Genomic DNA, 15434 nt, shown 5'->3' on the forward strand with positions numbered 1-15434 from the left:
ATTGTTTAGTTTAGTGTCGTTTCTTTGCATATTTTCTTAATACAATGAGGCACTTTTATTTTAATGTCTGTATTGTATCTTGTTTGTGTTGTATGTTTTTCTAACGAACTTCTAAACAGGTTATATGTTGTAAACAATGTGGTGATTGTTATCTAAGTATAAGAGTTGAGAAATTGTGCAGCCACAAAGCAGGAAATAGCCTATAAAATATCAATATGGTGCAAAAGTATAGGCAACACAGAATATAAGCAGGAATAATTTTGTTCATAAAAGATTAAATTGCTTTAATGAAATGTTGTGATTCCCCTCAGTAAATCAAACAACATCAGTTTGGATCTTCGCCTGAAAAGTGTTTTCTCTTCGTGCCGGACGTGTTGAGCACGTGGTACAAATATCCGAGGAGCACCTGAATGCATCAGAGAAGACAAGCGACGCTCGCGCTGGATGTTGGTAGTTGACGGAGTGTGACAAGTGACAGCTAACATGTAAGTTTTATGTATTTATGTCAATATTTCATCAAAAATGTGAGTTTGCTGAGACTTGTTGGAGTAAAAACAGTTGTGTGTGTTAAAGTAAACATTATATAACCGTTCGGGTGCGGTCTTTGTGACTCATTACTTTCGCTTTCTTTATTTCAACGTTTTAATTAAGCTAACATGAACGCTAACTGCCCTTTAAAAGTTTAGATTAACGTTAAATGGCGTCCGGAGAGAGAAGGCGGTCGTTTCAACATAAAGTGTAATGTTTTTAACGATGGGCACAGTGTTTTGGAGTTAAATATGACTGCGTAATCGAGTTGATGACAACTGAAAGTAAATTTCTAACGACGTCAAAACAACAACAGGAAAACGGAACTCTGTTAAAAACACCGGAGCTTCTTTCTGTCACGACACCTGCTGTCATCAGTCAGGCTCCTGCTGTGTTTCATCATCGCTCTTTATATGTGTACTGGCTGTAGTTCAGCATGGCAGAGGCAGATGACCCCACAGCGCGGATCTTCTCCCAGGTGGTGTTCACGGACACCCCTCAGACATACCCGCCTTCGACCCCCGTCACCTGCAGCTACACCCTCAATACTGCTTTCCAGCCAAACCCCAGGGACTGGGTGGGCATCTTTAAGGTGAGGAAACAATATCTGCTTTTATGTCTTTATGATGTGCTGAATGGGCCTAAGCAGGATTTCCTCAAGTACTGTCCTTAAGTGCAAATTTGAGGTTCTTAATGTGAGTATTTCTGTTTTATGCAATTTCATACTTCTACTCAGCTGCATTTGTCTCGCAGCTTTAGTTGTGTCCATACCTCTCCTCCACCACATATCTCCAGATGTACTGATTTTGAATGTTTGTGATTATCAGAATTTGATTTATTGCCAAGAAAATTTGATTAAAAGTAAGTCTGGCAAAAATCAAGACACATATATATAGGATATAATAAAGAAACAACAAAAATATGACAAAAAATACCATTAAAAATACGCACAACACAGGCTATCTGGATTAAAATATATATATAAATTAAAATTAACTGAATGATGAAGTGTTTCTGTATGTGTTAAGAAAATTCTCCGTCTTCTTAAGCGAAATAAACTCCTCAAAAACCCTCTTGGGTCAGCTGGAACATGCATCGTCACAAAGCTGAAAACAGCTGTTTTTGTGACACCATGAAACTTTTTAGAGATACATGGTTCTCACAGGGCAGCCACACCACAAGTACGTGATGATCTCATATGCATTGCTGTAGATTAAACTACCCTATCATATAATAATAAGTTAAAATTAGCACAACCTTTAACATTAACAGCAGTAAAAGGCAACGTACACATGAATGCAGCAGGAATAATAATCCAAAAACATCTTATATAATACTAAAACACTCACAGGAACATTTTACTGCACAACAAACACTTGTATTCTTTAAACTTAAGGTAAAGTCTGCTGATAATACTTTTACTTAAGCAACATTTACTGGATCTGACTACTTGTTCCACTACTGTCTACGTGGTGCCACTGCATCTGAGTTTTGTCTGACTTTTCTTATACAGGTCGGGTGGAGCACAACAAAGGATTATCATACCTTTGTGTGGGTGGAGCCGTGTCTGGATGTGGTAGGGCAGGAGTCAGCGACGAGGCAAGCTGTTTTTAAGGGTGAGAAATAGTTTCACTCTTACCGCAGAGTGCAAATGCTTGGTCATGTCTGCAGTGTACACTTCCTGTCACCTTTCTGAACACTCAGAGTGTGTAGTGTGTAAACAGTTTGAGCATAATTATTGACGCAAGCTGTTAAATCTGTTTTTATGAGCTGCTGTGGCATACTGTACGCCTGATCCTCTGGCTCAGTGTTGTTGACATCATATCAGCTGTGGTCAAATCCTCAGATTCAGATTTTGTCGAGGTGATCTGGCAATTTTAGTGACTTTTAGATAAATGGTCCCTGATCTTTTTGGCTTGTGACCCCCTATAATAAAGTGATGTCTACTCGTGACGTGTCATGACAGGTTTTAGCCCCAGTGTGGACCTGAACTGTTCATTTTCCTTCAGAGATAGTTTCATTTCAGGCCCCAAAGAGCTGAAGGTATTCAATGTCTCACGTGATAAAAGCAAATATTACTGGAGAGCCAGAAAACACAATGTTGTGTAACAGAAATCTATTTTTGCTTATCTTGTGACCCTTAACATTTATCTTGGAAGCCCCAGGACTGTCCTGGCCTCACACTGAAGATCATTTAATGACATTTGCTGCTCTAATGATATTTATAGATTCCACAAAGACTCCTGTAAACATCTGGATAAAGTATTTTGTCTGCTGCACAATGACAGAGATTTTTATATTATTTCTTAGGTTGCAGCTAACACAAATGATATCTCCTTGCAATATTTAAAAGCTTTATTATCAGTTATATTTTTCTATATTGATGCTACTTTCGATTTTTTTACATTTTCATACAGAATAAAGTCCTCATATTATTCTTGTGTCACAAAACTAGAAAGGAGATATGTTATTTCCAGCTGCTTAGATTGGAAATAGAGTCATAACTTGAGAAACTGGTCAAAAATGTCATCATGCAGGGGACATTATATCATTTAGATTATTAAAGGAGTCTTTGAGGATTCTGGAAATACTTTCAGAACAGAGCATCGTGTTTTAAACAATAGTCTGGGTTTTTCAAAGAGAGACCAGTATTTATTTTCACAGGAAAACAGATGTTTAGAGCTGGAACTCAAATGTTTTTTTAATAGATTTAATTTCTGAACTTTTAACACTAAGATCACACAAACACTGACATAAAAATACTGGACAGGAAAAAAAAGAAAAAGACGACAACAAAAAATAAAAAACAGATAGATGATATAATAATAATGATGATAAGAAATTCTAAGCAGAATGAAAACACACTGCCAGCCAGAGAATAAACACTACAATTATATGCCAGTTTGTAATGTTTTAATTCTCATACTTTTTACATCAAAATTATTCTCTTAATTAGTGCATTTTTTTTATACTCTTACTATCATGGTTGACTGATTTCACTGCTTTGAAAAGTCAAAATTTATTTATGCACATGAATTAAAAAAAATATATGTAAAATATTTAAAAAATCTAACAAATAATAAGAGAACATTTTCTCTATTTTTTAAATGTATTATTTATTTTTGTGATTTTTTTAGTACTATTTTTTCTATTCTTTTTTAAAATTGTATTTTATTTGAAATGATTGAAAATGTAGGGCAAGATAGTGGGTAAGGGTCAATAGGGAGAGAGGTATTGATACACGCGTGTTGATGTGTGATGTCAATGTGTCGTATCTGGTAATCAGTCCTTTGAAATTATTTTATATTTATCAGAATTAAACTTTGTTATCTTTCATATTTAAAACATAAAAATGTATGTGAGATGATAAAATGTGAAATTATCTCCCCAAAAAGGTTTAAAAAAAGGAAAAACATTTTTTCTATGCAGTTACATCCTAATTAGATGCTTAAGAAAGGCAGCTGCACCGGAAAGGACAAGTTAAGCCAACAGAATGTATCTTAAGATAAGATTTCTGATTGTAAGATGTGTGCACACCTGAATGTGTGACCAGTTTAAGACACAACATGGGTTTTTTAGATATTGTAATGGGCCCTTTTCACCATTCTCTGACATATTACACACTAAAAAACTGATTTATTGACAGTTTAATCAACAGTGAGGCCTGTGGTAGAATAATTTAATTGTTCCTGTCCCATCAGAGTACTACCTGCCCAAGGATGAGATCGAGTTCTACCAGTTCTGCTATGTTGACAGTACTGGTCAGGTGCGGGGAGCCAGCACTCCTTTCTGTTTCAAGAGCCCGGTGGAGCAAAGCATCGAGAGCAGCCCGGATGATGAACTCCTCGTTATTACAACACAGGTATTAAATGCAAAGGACAGATGTGAAGCTAAAGCCAGCGACTGTATCTCTAACTGCTCAACAGGGCGATAGCACCGTGTAAACAATCAGACAATAAATGACTGTGGAAATATTTGATAATAAACTCGTATTTTTAAACTCACAGTTACTGATTGATTGTGAAGCTCTGTGAAAAGATAAAGTGTTTATATGTAGTGAAACAGTCCGAGGGTGAAAGTAAATAAGGCTTTATATTGATTTAATGTGTTTTTGTGAACCCAGGAGCAGGTCGAACAGAGCGTACGTGAGAGAGCTGAGCTGCAGAAAGACCTGGATCAGATAAGAGAGGAAAATGAAACCCTAAAAACCGATCTACAGGAAAAACAGCAAGAGGCTGCAAGCTTGAAGGTTTGTTGAGAGCAGATGAACACATTTGCTCATTGCACAACAGAAAGAAATAGTTAAACAGACATTGAACTTTGATGTTTGACACAGTTTGATTTATTTCCACAGGGGCAGATTGAACAGAAGGAGAAAGAAATGAGTCAGCTGTCCAAAGAAATGGATCAAATCAAGGAACAAAATGAAGACTTGAAAAGCACTTTACAGCAGCAGCAGAAAGAATCTGACAACTTGAAGGTTTGTTTGCAGTTCAAGTGTGAAATCTAAACTCCGTATTACCGCATATGTGCCAAATCTCACTTTGATGTTCCTACCAGACGGAGATGTTGATCCAAAAGACAAAGCAGATGGATTTACAGCAACATGAGCAGAAACAACGGAGTCAAAGCTTGAGTGTAGACGGAGAATCAAAGCAAAATGAAGTGAGATAATGTTTTCTCTTTAACTGTTCAAGGCTCAGACAAAATCTTGTATTATCTACTTATTGTTTAATTTTTTTTTAGAAACAAGCTCAGGAGAAATACGACCGAGCTGTGATGAAGATCAACCTGCTCAAAGAGGAGCGTGAGGAGCTGAAGGGGAGGGTTGACTCTCAGTGTGTGGAGATCGTCACGTGAGTCAAATCTGCACGTTTAAGTTGAACTTGGTATGCAATTGTCTCTGGCAACTAATGGCTGTTTTTTGTGTGTTTTTTAGACTAAATTCCAAACTCAGAGAAAAACAGAGAGAACTGCTCAACATGAACGACAGCATCCAGCTCCTTCAGGTAAATCTACTTTGTAGTGCAACACGTTAAAGCATAAAGCTGCTGAATTCTATATTTTTATTTCTGTTAACAGACCTCAACAATATTAACCTGTCTTTTAAGACCTTCTGACTTCCATACACTGTCTTTAACGCTTAGCCCCGAGCCCATTGGTTCCTACTGAAGACAAATAAATGTAGTTTAATTTTTTCAAAGTCTCATCAATTTCCTGAAACAGTTGGGCGCTGTAGTTTTAGTCAGATGTTGATGAAAAAGGAGGAAATGGTGCATTTATTGGGGACTATCTGTGCGTCCCAATACCCACATTAACATTCTATTTAGTACACCAGAAAAAGATTTAGTGTGTCAAATGCAATATGGCAAAAATACCAGGATGTTCAACTACATCTGGTCCGATTTCACAGTATGTAAGCCAGCATTAGTTTCTGGCTAGTCTGACCCACAATCCTCTGCGCAGAGGAAGACACATCACACTGACTGAGCTGCAAACAGATGACATTTTGACAGGTAACTGACAGCTCTTAGAAGCTGTAATGAAGGATTACGGCACGTTCAAGTGACCGATGATCGGCTGAATAGTAATAATAGGGGTACGACAACATGACATAACTATGAAAATAACGATGACAGAGAAATTCCACTATCGTAAATGTAATATGTCAGAATCTGCAATGTATGCAGCTATAACTTAAAAGTTGAACTACATACAACGCCAAGTAATAACAGCAGAGCTCTCCAGGTTGATCTCAGGTTGTATGAACAAGAGGGTCAAAGTTCAGGGAGTAGTGTTATGAAGAAGCAGTATATCCTGATTGTGTGCATACTGCATGCAACAGTACGTACTTTTAAAGTACCTACTAAGACTAACAGTAAAAAGTGTGTGATTCACAATGCACCCTGTTGTCCACATTTGGTGCTCTAGTGAGTACCTGTGGCAGCAGGATGGTGTGTGTGGGACTGAGTCAAAATAAACTACAGTGTGTGTGTGTGTGTGTTCTTGATAATGAAGGAACATGACATCCTGTGCACCAGAGTGACTCATTGGTGTGTTTTTATGCCTGCGTGCCAGCATCCGTCATGGCTGGAGGCATTATGCTTTGGGGTTGTCCATCTCTTTCTCATGAACGCGATAACTCAAAAACGCCCTGAGGGAATGTCTTCAAATTGGCACAAATGTCCACTTGGACTCAGCTATGAACTGTTGAGAATTTGGTGGTCGAACGGAAAGGTAACTGTGACCTTACAAAACATGTTTTTGGCCATAGCTTAAAGCTATAGTGCGTAACTTGTACAGGTCAGTAAATGTCCGTTTCACCCAAGCCACTACTAGAGGAGATGACACAATGCTGATTAAATCGATCGGCTCCTCTAACATCTCGCGGGATTTTTCAATATATATCATTTTTAGTATGCGTGTCGACCGGCGACATTCCTGCGCTGGCACACAGGAAATGCTTCCTCACAACAAGAAGGGAGGGGGAGGAAGAGCGGAGAGTGTCATAGCAAGAGGTAGAGCACAGGTAGAAAGAGAAAGCAACATGGCGGAGAAGCAGCCGAGACACGGTTCAGAAGTGGATCCTACCACAAAGGCAAGTGTTACTCTGTGTACACGGAAGTGCCGCCGGCTTATTAGTTGTAATAACGCATTATCCGCTGGGAGGCGACAGAACTTACGCACTATAGCTTTAAGGATTCATAAACTAATTATGACAAAATTTCACACAAATGCCTAACAGGATATAATAATGAAGTGATGGCATTTTGCAACCAAATGGTCAAATGTCAACTTCACTGTGACATCAGAACGTGCAAAAACACTTTTCAGTCAGGTACTGAATCAGTGACATTAATCTTTGGTGTCCATCTTGATACTGAGCTGATTATATAGATCTTCTGTGTTGCCGGGTGGAAGATATGTGTGACGCATCCATGTTTTCACAGACATGGATGTAAATCATAAGTGCGACTCGACTGGTTCGCAGAGGTGTTCAACTGTGAGACGGAAATTCTAGTTAATAGTTTTTGGATGACAGTGGAGCTCTATGGCACAGAGGGAAGAAAATATAACAGGCTTTGATACACACTCAATATCTGTTAGTAGAAAACTACAGTATGTTAACAGCGTTTTCGATTAAGGAGGGATAGTAAAGGTAACAGCACAGACCATAACTTCTAACTACCCTGCCAGTCAATCAGACTGACATCACAAGTTAAATCGGCTCAGGAATGAAATGCATGTCATTATAAACACCATGACTGCTGCACTGACATGATCAATATAAGAAAAGGTCAGGTGAAGATGATCAAAACTTTGTTCCTGTACTCAAATGTGTGCTTTACCTTTGGCAGGTGGACCTTCAGACAAGTGAGAAAGAGAAGGAGAGGCTCTCTGCAGAGCTGCAAAAGCTGCAAAGCCTCACACACAACATGGAGGACATGAAGAGAGAGAACCAGGAGTTATGTAGGAGGCTGTCGCAGCAGGAGGCGGTGCAGAACTGTCCAGATGATGACCTGAGGGTAAAAGAAAAAAAGGCTTAAATTTTTTAAATAGAAACAATACTGACGTGACTTTTCCTTTATGTTAAATGCTTCATGTCCTCCTCAGGCGCGGTGTCAGACTCTCGTCAGCCAGCTACAGGACGCTCAGGCAAAGCTGGCGGCTGAGAGGGAGGAGACCAAAAACGCCAAGAGACAAGCTGAATATCTGGACAGAGACCTGCAGCAAGTCAGAGACCAGCTGGAGAGAGTGGTCTCATCGTTGGAGCAGGCAGAACGAAGAAGTGGCAAACGAGAGGTAAACTCAAAGGTGCTGTTTTTCAGATAATAGTGTGATTCCAACAGCTTGTGGAAAGGCCCCTTCCTGTTCCAACATGACAACGCCCTGTGCACACCCAAGCAAACTTTATGTAGTAATTTACAACAGAGAAGTTACAAGAAGGACAAAAGGAGGAAGTGAAAGAATGTAAGAAAGACAACAAAATGTAAACCAATCAGACAAAATAACAAAGATAAAGAGACAGTCAAAGACAATAAATGGGTTTTAAGATGTTTTTTAAATATGTTGCTTCTCTGAGACTCTGAGGGAGGTCGTCTAAACGTCGTGCACAAAGCCAGCTCCATAGAATAATGGTTTCGTATTTTTGTTGGTATTACAGAAACATGTTTCTTCACTGCAATTAGGAAATAACCATTTTTTATCCTAGGACAGGAATGTTTCTAATACATAACCATCCTAACTTAGGGATTTCACAAGTTATGACTCCTAAGTCAGGATTGCCTAGACCAGGGATACTCAACTTGCTTTGCCTGGGGGCCAACTTTTGCAAAATGGCAGGAGGCCAGGCACAGGTCAGGTATGTGCAGAGGCGATTCTAGGATTTGAGGACATTTGGGGCTTAGCCTGGGCTGCATTTTGGGATGTGGGGGATCCTCCCTTGGCACTTGTTTGATCAACAAGCTCTAATTTGATGCTTTTTAACACACTCTGGTGCCATATTTACATTTAAAGTACAGAAAATTTCCAGTGTTATTCAATTTATTTTCATTATGAATAAGAAAAGACCCCGAGGTACTTGAGGTCTTTTCTTATTCATAATGAAAAATGTCTCGGGGTCTTATTCACGAGTGAGGGTATACTGGAGCATGAGATGAATAAGCAGTGCTGCGGGAGCTGCCCTGGGATGTCCTGGTGAAGAGGGAGCTGAGCCAGAAGGCGAAGCTTTTCATTTACTGGTCCATGTACGTCCCAACCCTCATCTATGGTCATGAGCTCTGGGTAGTGACCAAAAGAGTGAGATCAAGGATACAAGCAGCCAAAATGACTTTCCTCTGTAGGGTGTCTGGACTCCGCCTTAGAGAGGAGCTCTGACATCCAGAGGGAGCTCAGAGTAGAGCTGCTGCTCGTTCGCGTCGAAGGCGCCAGTTGAGGTGGTTCAACATCTGATCAGGATCCTCCTGGGCGCCTCCTGTTAGAGGTGTTCCAGGGACGTCCAGCAGGGAGGAGGCCCCGGGCAGACCCAGAACACGCTGGAAGGATTATATATCTTGTCTGGCCTGGGAACGCCTCGAGATCCCCCAGGAGGAGCTGGAAAGCGTTGCTGGGGAGAGGGACGTCTGGAGTACTTTGCTCAGCCTGCTGGTCAAAAAAATGTGTCCATGTGTCGCAGTGACAGTGAAGATGAGGAACAATATGAACACTGGAGTATAAAGCTTGAAAGGCTTCTCAAACCGTATAATGACACTTTGAATTATAATAAATAATTCAAATTAATTAACTGATTAGAATTAATAATTTATTACTAGAATAATTGAGAAGCAAACTTCCCAAAAAGATGGGGTTTCCTCTCCTCCAACAGAAAAATAAAATTGAACACCTGAAGTTTTTTGTCCATGACAGCAAGTCAGTGACAAGTGCGAGCCGTTCTTATGGCAACTCCTATCAAAGACACAGGGATGATTTCTGAGATGAGATGGGACAAAGCCATGAGTTTAGGAACAGCTTCTGTAGCTGGAAGACCGTATTTTTCTTTTCTCTGAAAGTTAAGAAAAGATGTGCAGTTAGGATGTTTTTTCTCCCACATTTTAAAAACTATGGCTTTTTCCCTTCTTTATTTTTCAGCTGCAGCTCAGAGAGGCACATGAAGTCATCGCAGATAAAGACGGCCTCATGGAGGAGAAGGAACACATGATGCTGCTGTTGACAAAGGAGAAAGACGAGCTCGCCAGAGAAAACCAGGTACCTTCACACAAACGTCGTCTTCACTCAGCACACAGATCAACTCAAAGGGTCACATTGGTCATTAAACTGTATTTATCTTGTCAGAATCTCATGAGTGATATCGAGGGGCTGCGCAGAATTTGTGCCGAATTGCAAGCAGCTCCCCCGGCCGACACACCACACATGCAGCCTGAGACCACCTCACTAGCTACCACCACATCAACCACCCATGAGTGGCAGCAGCAGGAGACACCTGAGCAGTCTGGGGACCTGTATGAGAACATAGGTGAGTAACTGAAGTCACTTTCTTGCTGTTTTTATAACAGGAAAACACGATAAAAGATAAAAATCAGTGTGTTTTTCTTAAAAGGGACTATAAAAGGGACAAAGGGTACAACATTTTCCCACTTACCCCAGGTGGTGTAGATATTTTCTTACCTGAGGTTTGCAGATATCAGAGACTTCTGCCGTCATTTGTGTTCAATGGAAGTGAATGGATTTTCCATTGTAGAGCTTTAAGGAATGTAAAATGGTGATGGAAACACGTCTTTTCCAGGAACTTTGTTCTGGTTACTTGACATGAATCTTAGGTGATATGACGATATATACTGTCTACACTGTTTTTACTGCCAAAGATTTTGCCACACTCTCTATACAGAAGCAGCTTTAACATCTCTGGGTGAATTAGACCCAACTCAGTGAGCAGGGCTGCTTTGTGAACTTACACGACTAACGTGATGAAGTAACTCAACTTTTCAGGTATTTAATTTGTTGGATTTACTTAAAAAAAGACATAAGTAACGCTTTTTATCCATTCACTTTTTCCCAATTGATTTTCTAGAAAATTTACTGTATCACAATTAAGGCAGGGTGTTGTTTAAAAAAATGACGAAAACAGTACAAATTCCATTAACCTTAAAGTGATACCAACACCAATAGAGTTCCTTATTCGATACCCATCACCTGAATGAAAGAATTCAGTTGTGTAAAATGCCACCGGACTGGGTTGGGATCTGGGTACAAAAATGATCAATACTACTTGGTACTGGGTTATTTCTGCTGATACCTTAAAGACAGATCTTTTCTTCTGTCTGTCTATCTTTTGTCGTCTTCTTTTCTCTGTTGTTTGTCATGTATTTAGGGCTGCAATGATTAGTCGACTAATCGATGACTAATTGATTAAAATAATCGGTGACTATTTTAGTAGTCGACTAATCGGTCATTTTATAATAGGACAGTACTATAAAAGTACCCCAAAATACTCTTATTGCAGCTTCTTACGTTCTAATATTGGCAGCTTTACACACTCTCCCATGACGGTGAACTAAAACCCTTTGGCGTGAGAACGAAACAAGACATTAGATGACATCATTTTGGGGTTTAGGAGAGAGACCGATGTTTTTAAACATTTGACAACTAATCAAAGAAATAATCGACAGATTAGTCGACAATGAAAATAATCGTTAGTTGCAGCCCTATATGTATTTCTTTGTTTTTATTGAATATTTCTCCCGATTGGTTTGTTTTTCTGCTTATTCTGTTTGCTTCAATTTGTTTGTTTTTTCCTTTTTTGATATTGTTTTTCTTCTTAAGCCGAAGGGAGATGTATCACACAAGCTTGTGGCTTCTTGACCTCTCCTGACACATCTCTCATTTTTCCATTATCTGTATTTCATGCTGTCTTACATATGTGCAATAAAAGTAATTTAAAAAAAACATGGTGATACAAATTCATGTACATCCAGCTTGTCTACAGATCCCTAAAAAGTCTACAAATGTCTTAAATTCAGATTTGATGGGTCTTAAATATTTTCGGTCACATTACCGTGAAAATGAGTATTTACAATCATTGGACAGACCAAAGAAATTTCATATGAGGTGGCTTTAAAAAGGTCTTAAAAAGTCTTGGTTATATCTGTAGAAACCCTGATATCATGATGGAGGATTGCATCCATAATCACCCACTTCTCCTTAACACGTGCACATGAACAAATTATTCCCCCAAACAAAAAGTTGCAGTAACAGTAATTGTTTTAATAAATGTGGTGTTAACTGATTTCCCTTTCGTTGCAGGGAGAGCTCCAGACCAAGAGGAAGAGGTGAGACTTATCACTCCTATGACTGCTATCCAAATATGTCAGTGAGCTGTAGCTGCGCACGCTCTTATATTTTCCTTCTAATATTTCCACTCAGTGTTTGCTAAGAAGCACTTTACATGTTTCTCTGACACTAACAACAAATTGTAAAAAACAAAAAACAGTAGGAAATGGAAACTTGTAGCAGAGCCAGCTAGTTAACAATCAATTTAACACAACCTAGTATTGAAACAAACTAATTCAGATTAAAGAAGCTGGACTCAGGCAACTCTCAACTCCAAAACCTCCCTCCCCTCACTCTGGATATCCGGGCGTGACTCAGTTGTTTACTGTTTATTTTCGAAGGAGGACTTAAAACATAATCCGCTCCCTATTCTGTTACCCCTTCTGATCTCTATTTCTGTACCCCGGCAGGCTCTGGTGTGCCGTCACTGCCAGGAGAGCTTCCCCTGCATAACCCGACACGAACTGGAGCAGCATGAGCAGAGTCACCGAGTGTGTCCCTTCTGCACCATGATCTGCGACAACATGGAGCAGTCTGTGTTTGAGGATCACGTCTACGGGCACGAGCTGTGAGAACGGCACGCTTGAGTCATACACCTGCAGAAACCATGTCTTACAATGTTGGGTGGTCGTGTAAAAGGACCATGCCAATATTTTTGCACACCTTAAAGGCAAATTACATAGACTTTATATCATTGTTGATCGGTTTTCAAAGCATACTCAAGTTTTTGGGCTTTTTTCCAAGTCGTTAGTGTCCATCATGCTGAAAGAATCAGCTGGCAGAGACATTGAAACTGCCTTAGTAATATAATCCATCTCAGAGAACATCATGTTCTATTTTTTTATGTCAAATGTCATCTAATTTGCACATTAATGCACTTAGAAGTAAATTACCGCACAACATTTGGGCATCATTTGAAATGTTTTGACACTTTTAGAGTTTCTGTATCGAGACACAAAACCTGTGTTTTAATTTGACAAATGAAGCCAAAGTTCTAAAATGTTGAAGTTGGCCGTTGAATTCACAGATCTGGCGTCCACAATTTTTGTTTTACTAATAATAAATATCATTGGCAACAGTCCACAACGCGCACAGATGTTGCTGGTTGTGCTTCCCTCAGTGTCTGTGTGTATCAGAGATTTTATTGACCTCAACTTCCTCCCTAAATCACCACAACTCCTGCACAAAACAGTCTCCACCTGGAAGTCAAAAGTCTGTGCGTGTAGCATAGCCAATGATTCAATTAAAAGATTAAAATTTGTGAGCGCGCTAACGGACGTTTGCTGCTTGATGGCAGCGACATCAAATCTGCCTGGGTTTCACTATGTAATCCACCACAGTGAACATTGTGTCCTCATTTATTTTTGGTCAGATTATCATCACACAGTGATGCATTTAAAAGTGGAGAGGGTTTTGAAGCTCTGCAGTGGACTGCCACACAAGTGAAGGGGGTATCGTTTGAAATATTCTGATACTTGTGCTGATATAATATCTCTATTACGTCACCTTTATTTTCAAATGTTGAATGTTGTCTAAACACATATTTTGCCTCGATAAAATAGTCTTAAACTGGCCATTAAACTCACAAATTGGGCAAGCGTGAGTGATTTAAAGGACTTTTGCTCCTGAATGGCCCAAGTCCAGACCTTTGAATCTGCCCAGTCCACAGAATTGACAGTGCACTGCTTAGCACATAACGGTGAGGGCTGAAAGAGCTGTTTAAATCGAGTGTAATCTGTCAGCCAGCAGCAGCTACTAGCAAATGTTAGCTGACAAACCAAACAACTTCGGCGGCAAAAGCCACGGTTAGAAAACAAGTGCCTTCATGGACGGTAGTGTTCACAATATGACTTTATGCAAGCCTGAGTGACATCATCAGCTCTCTGTCTTATCAGTCTTCTTTGACTTGTTTGTATTTGTATGGGCCACGTGGTCGTGGTGACTTTAAAACACCGCTCTTGCTGCTGAAATTTAGCGGCGAAAGTGGCATTTCTGCCGCCTACCGTAACTGCCAAATGATGTGCATACTTTCCCTGCTTGGCGCGCTGCAGGTGTACACCGGAGTGCATAGGTGTGGACACATTTGCCCAGCATCGTGACACGAAACAGGCAGTTTCCACTTGAAATAAAAAGCAACCAATGAGTGCCATAAGGGGACTAACAATTAGCCAATCTGTGCCATGGGTGGGACTAAATGCCATAGTAAAGATGTTGTCAAGTGTTGTGCCATAGCCAGAAGAGTAATTACAACAATACCAAGTGCCATAGATAAAACAGACACTGCTATCAAAGCTGTTGTAAATCCATCTTCTCAATATTGAGTCTGTAGCAAGTGCTTGGGGAAAATCGAATCCCCCTCCCCCACGGAAATCTGTTAATGTGGCCGAGTGTAACGAGTTGACAATTGTGTCTGATATCAGGAAATATTCCTCCCTTTGTTTGGCATAAAGATGACAAATTTCCAGTTTAAGTCAGGAACTATTCGACCAAAGAAAACATGAACAAGATCATGAATTCGACCAGACATTTGACATCAGTTTTCAGTGTCATCTCTGTGGTTTGTCAGTGTAATGGACACATTTCAGTTACTACTGTAGTTCATTACTTTTATAAGATAACTTGTGATGTTAGCTACATTAAACGGGCCTCAAATTTCTGACAGCTGACTTTCATATTGCACTAAATTAAAAACCATATGGTATGCTTTGGAACATAAACAGCAGTGAGGAATATATGACGTGTAGTAAAAAGGCTAAAACATGCTCAAAGCATTAAATGCTTATTTAAATAGATGAAGTTAGAATTTAGAATAAGTGGCATGTCACATTTAAAACGTAATATATTAACCACAATTCTGTATTCTGCAATTATTGTGATCTAATATAACCAGATCATCCTATTTAAGTGCTTATGTAACTGCTGATTCCTGCTGCTTTAAAATGTGTATGAAGGAGTGAAGTGTTGATATGTGGATGAGCAAGGTGAGAAGTGAATCTATGTACATGATGTAATCAAATGATTAAATGTAAGTGCATTTAAATGATCCTGCTGATATAATAAAAATAAATCCGAACGCAGCT

At 39.5% G+C, this 15434-nt stretch overlaps 1 protein-coding gene across 1 annotated transcript; it reads left to right on the forward strand.

Annotated features, from left to right (window-relative positions):
- Positions 1-351: 351 nt before the first annotated feature.
- On the forward strand, positions 352-15431 carry calcoco2 (calcium binding and coiled-coil domain 2). The gene is made up of 15 exons (XM_033611256.2): positions 352-485; positions 959-1120; positions 2042-2144; positions 4230-4390; positions 4652-4777; positions 4883-5008; positions 5089-5193; positions 5275-5384; positions 5468-5537; positions 7887-8054; positions 8143-8331; positions 10156-10272; positions 10360-10540; positions 12328-12353; positions 12765-15431. The coding sequence occupies exons 2-15, from the start codon at positions 965-967 to the stop codon at positions 12924-12926; spliced, it is 1800 nt and encodes a 599-aa protein (XP_033467147.1). The 5' UTR covers positions 352-485; positions 959-964; the 3' UTR covers positions 12927-15431.
- Positions 15432-15434: the final 3 nt, after the last annotated feature.

The sequence above is a fragment of the Epinephelus lanceolatus genome, chromosome 21, assembly GCF_041903045.1.
Source record: "Epinephelus lanceolatus isolate andai-2023 chromosome 21, ASM4190304v1, whole genome shotgun sequence".
NCBI classification, from domain to species: domain Eukaryota; kingdom Metazoa; phylum Chordata; class Actinopteri; order Perciformes; family Serranidae; genus Epinephelus; species Epinephelus lanceolatus.

Excerpts from the sequence above, each read along its gene's own strand:
- calcoco2 (XM_033611256.2), top strand. The coding sequence starts at position 965 with ATGGCAGAGGCAGATGACCCCACAGCGCGGATCTTCTCCCAGGTGGTG. Across the intron at positions 4,778-4,882 it reads AAGAGGCTGCAAGCTTGAAG|GGGCAGATTGAACAGAAGGA; the intron begins GTTTGTTGAGAG and ends TTATTTCCACAG. Across the intron at positions 12,354-12,764 it reads CTCCAGACCAAGAGGAAGAG|GCTCTGGTGTGCCGTCACTG; the intron begins GTGAGACTTATC and ends GTACCCCGGCAG.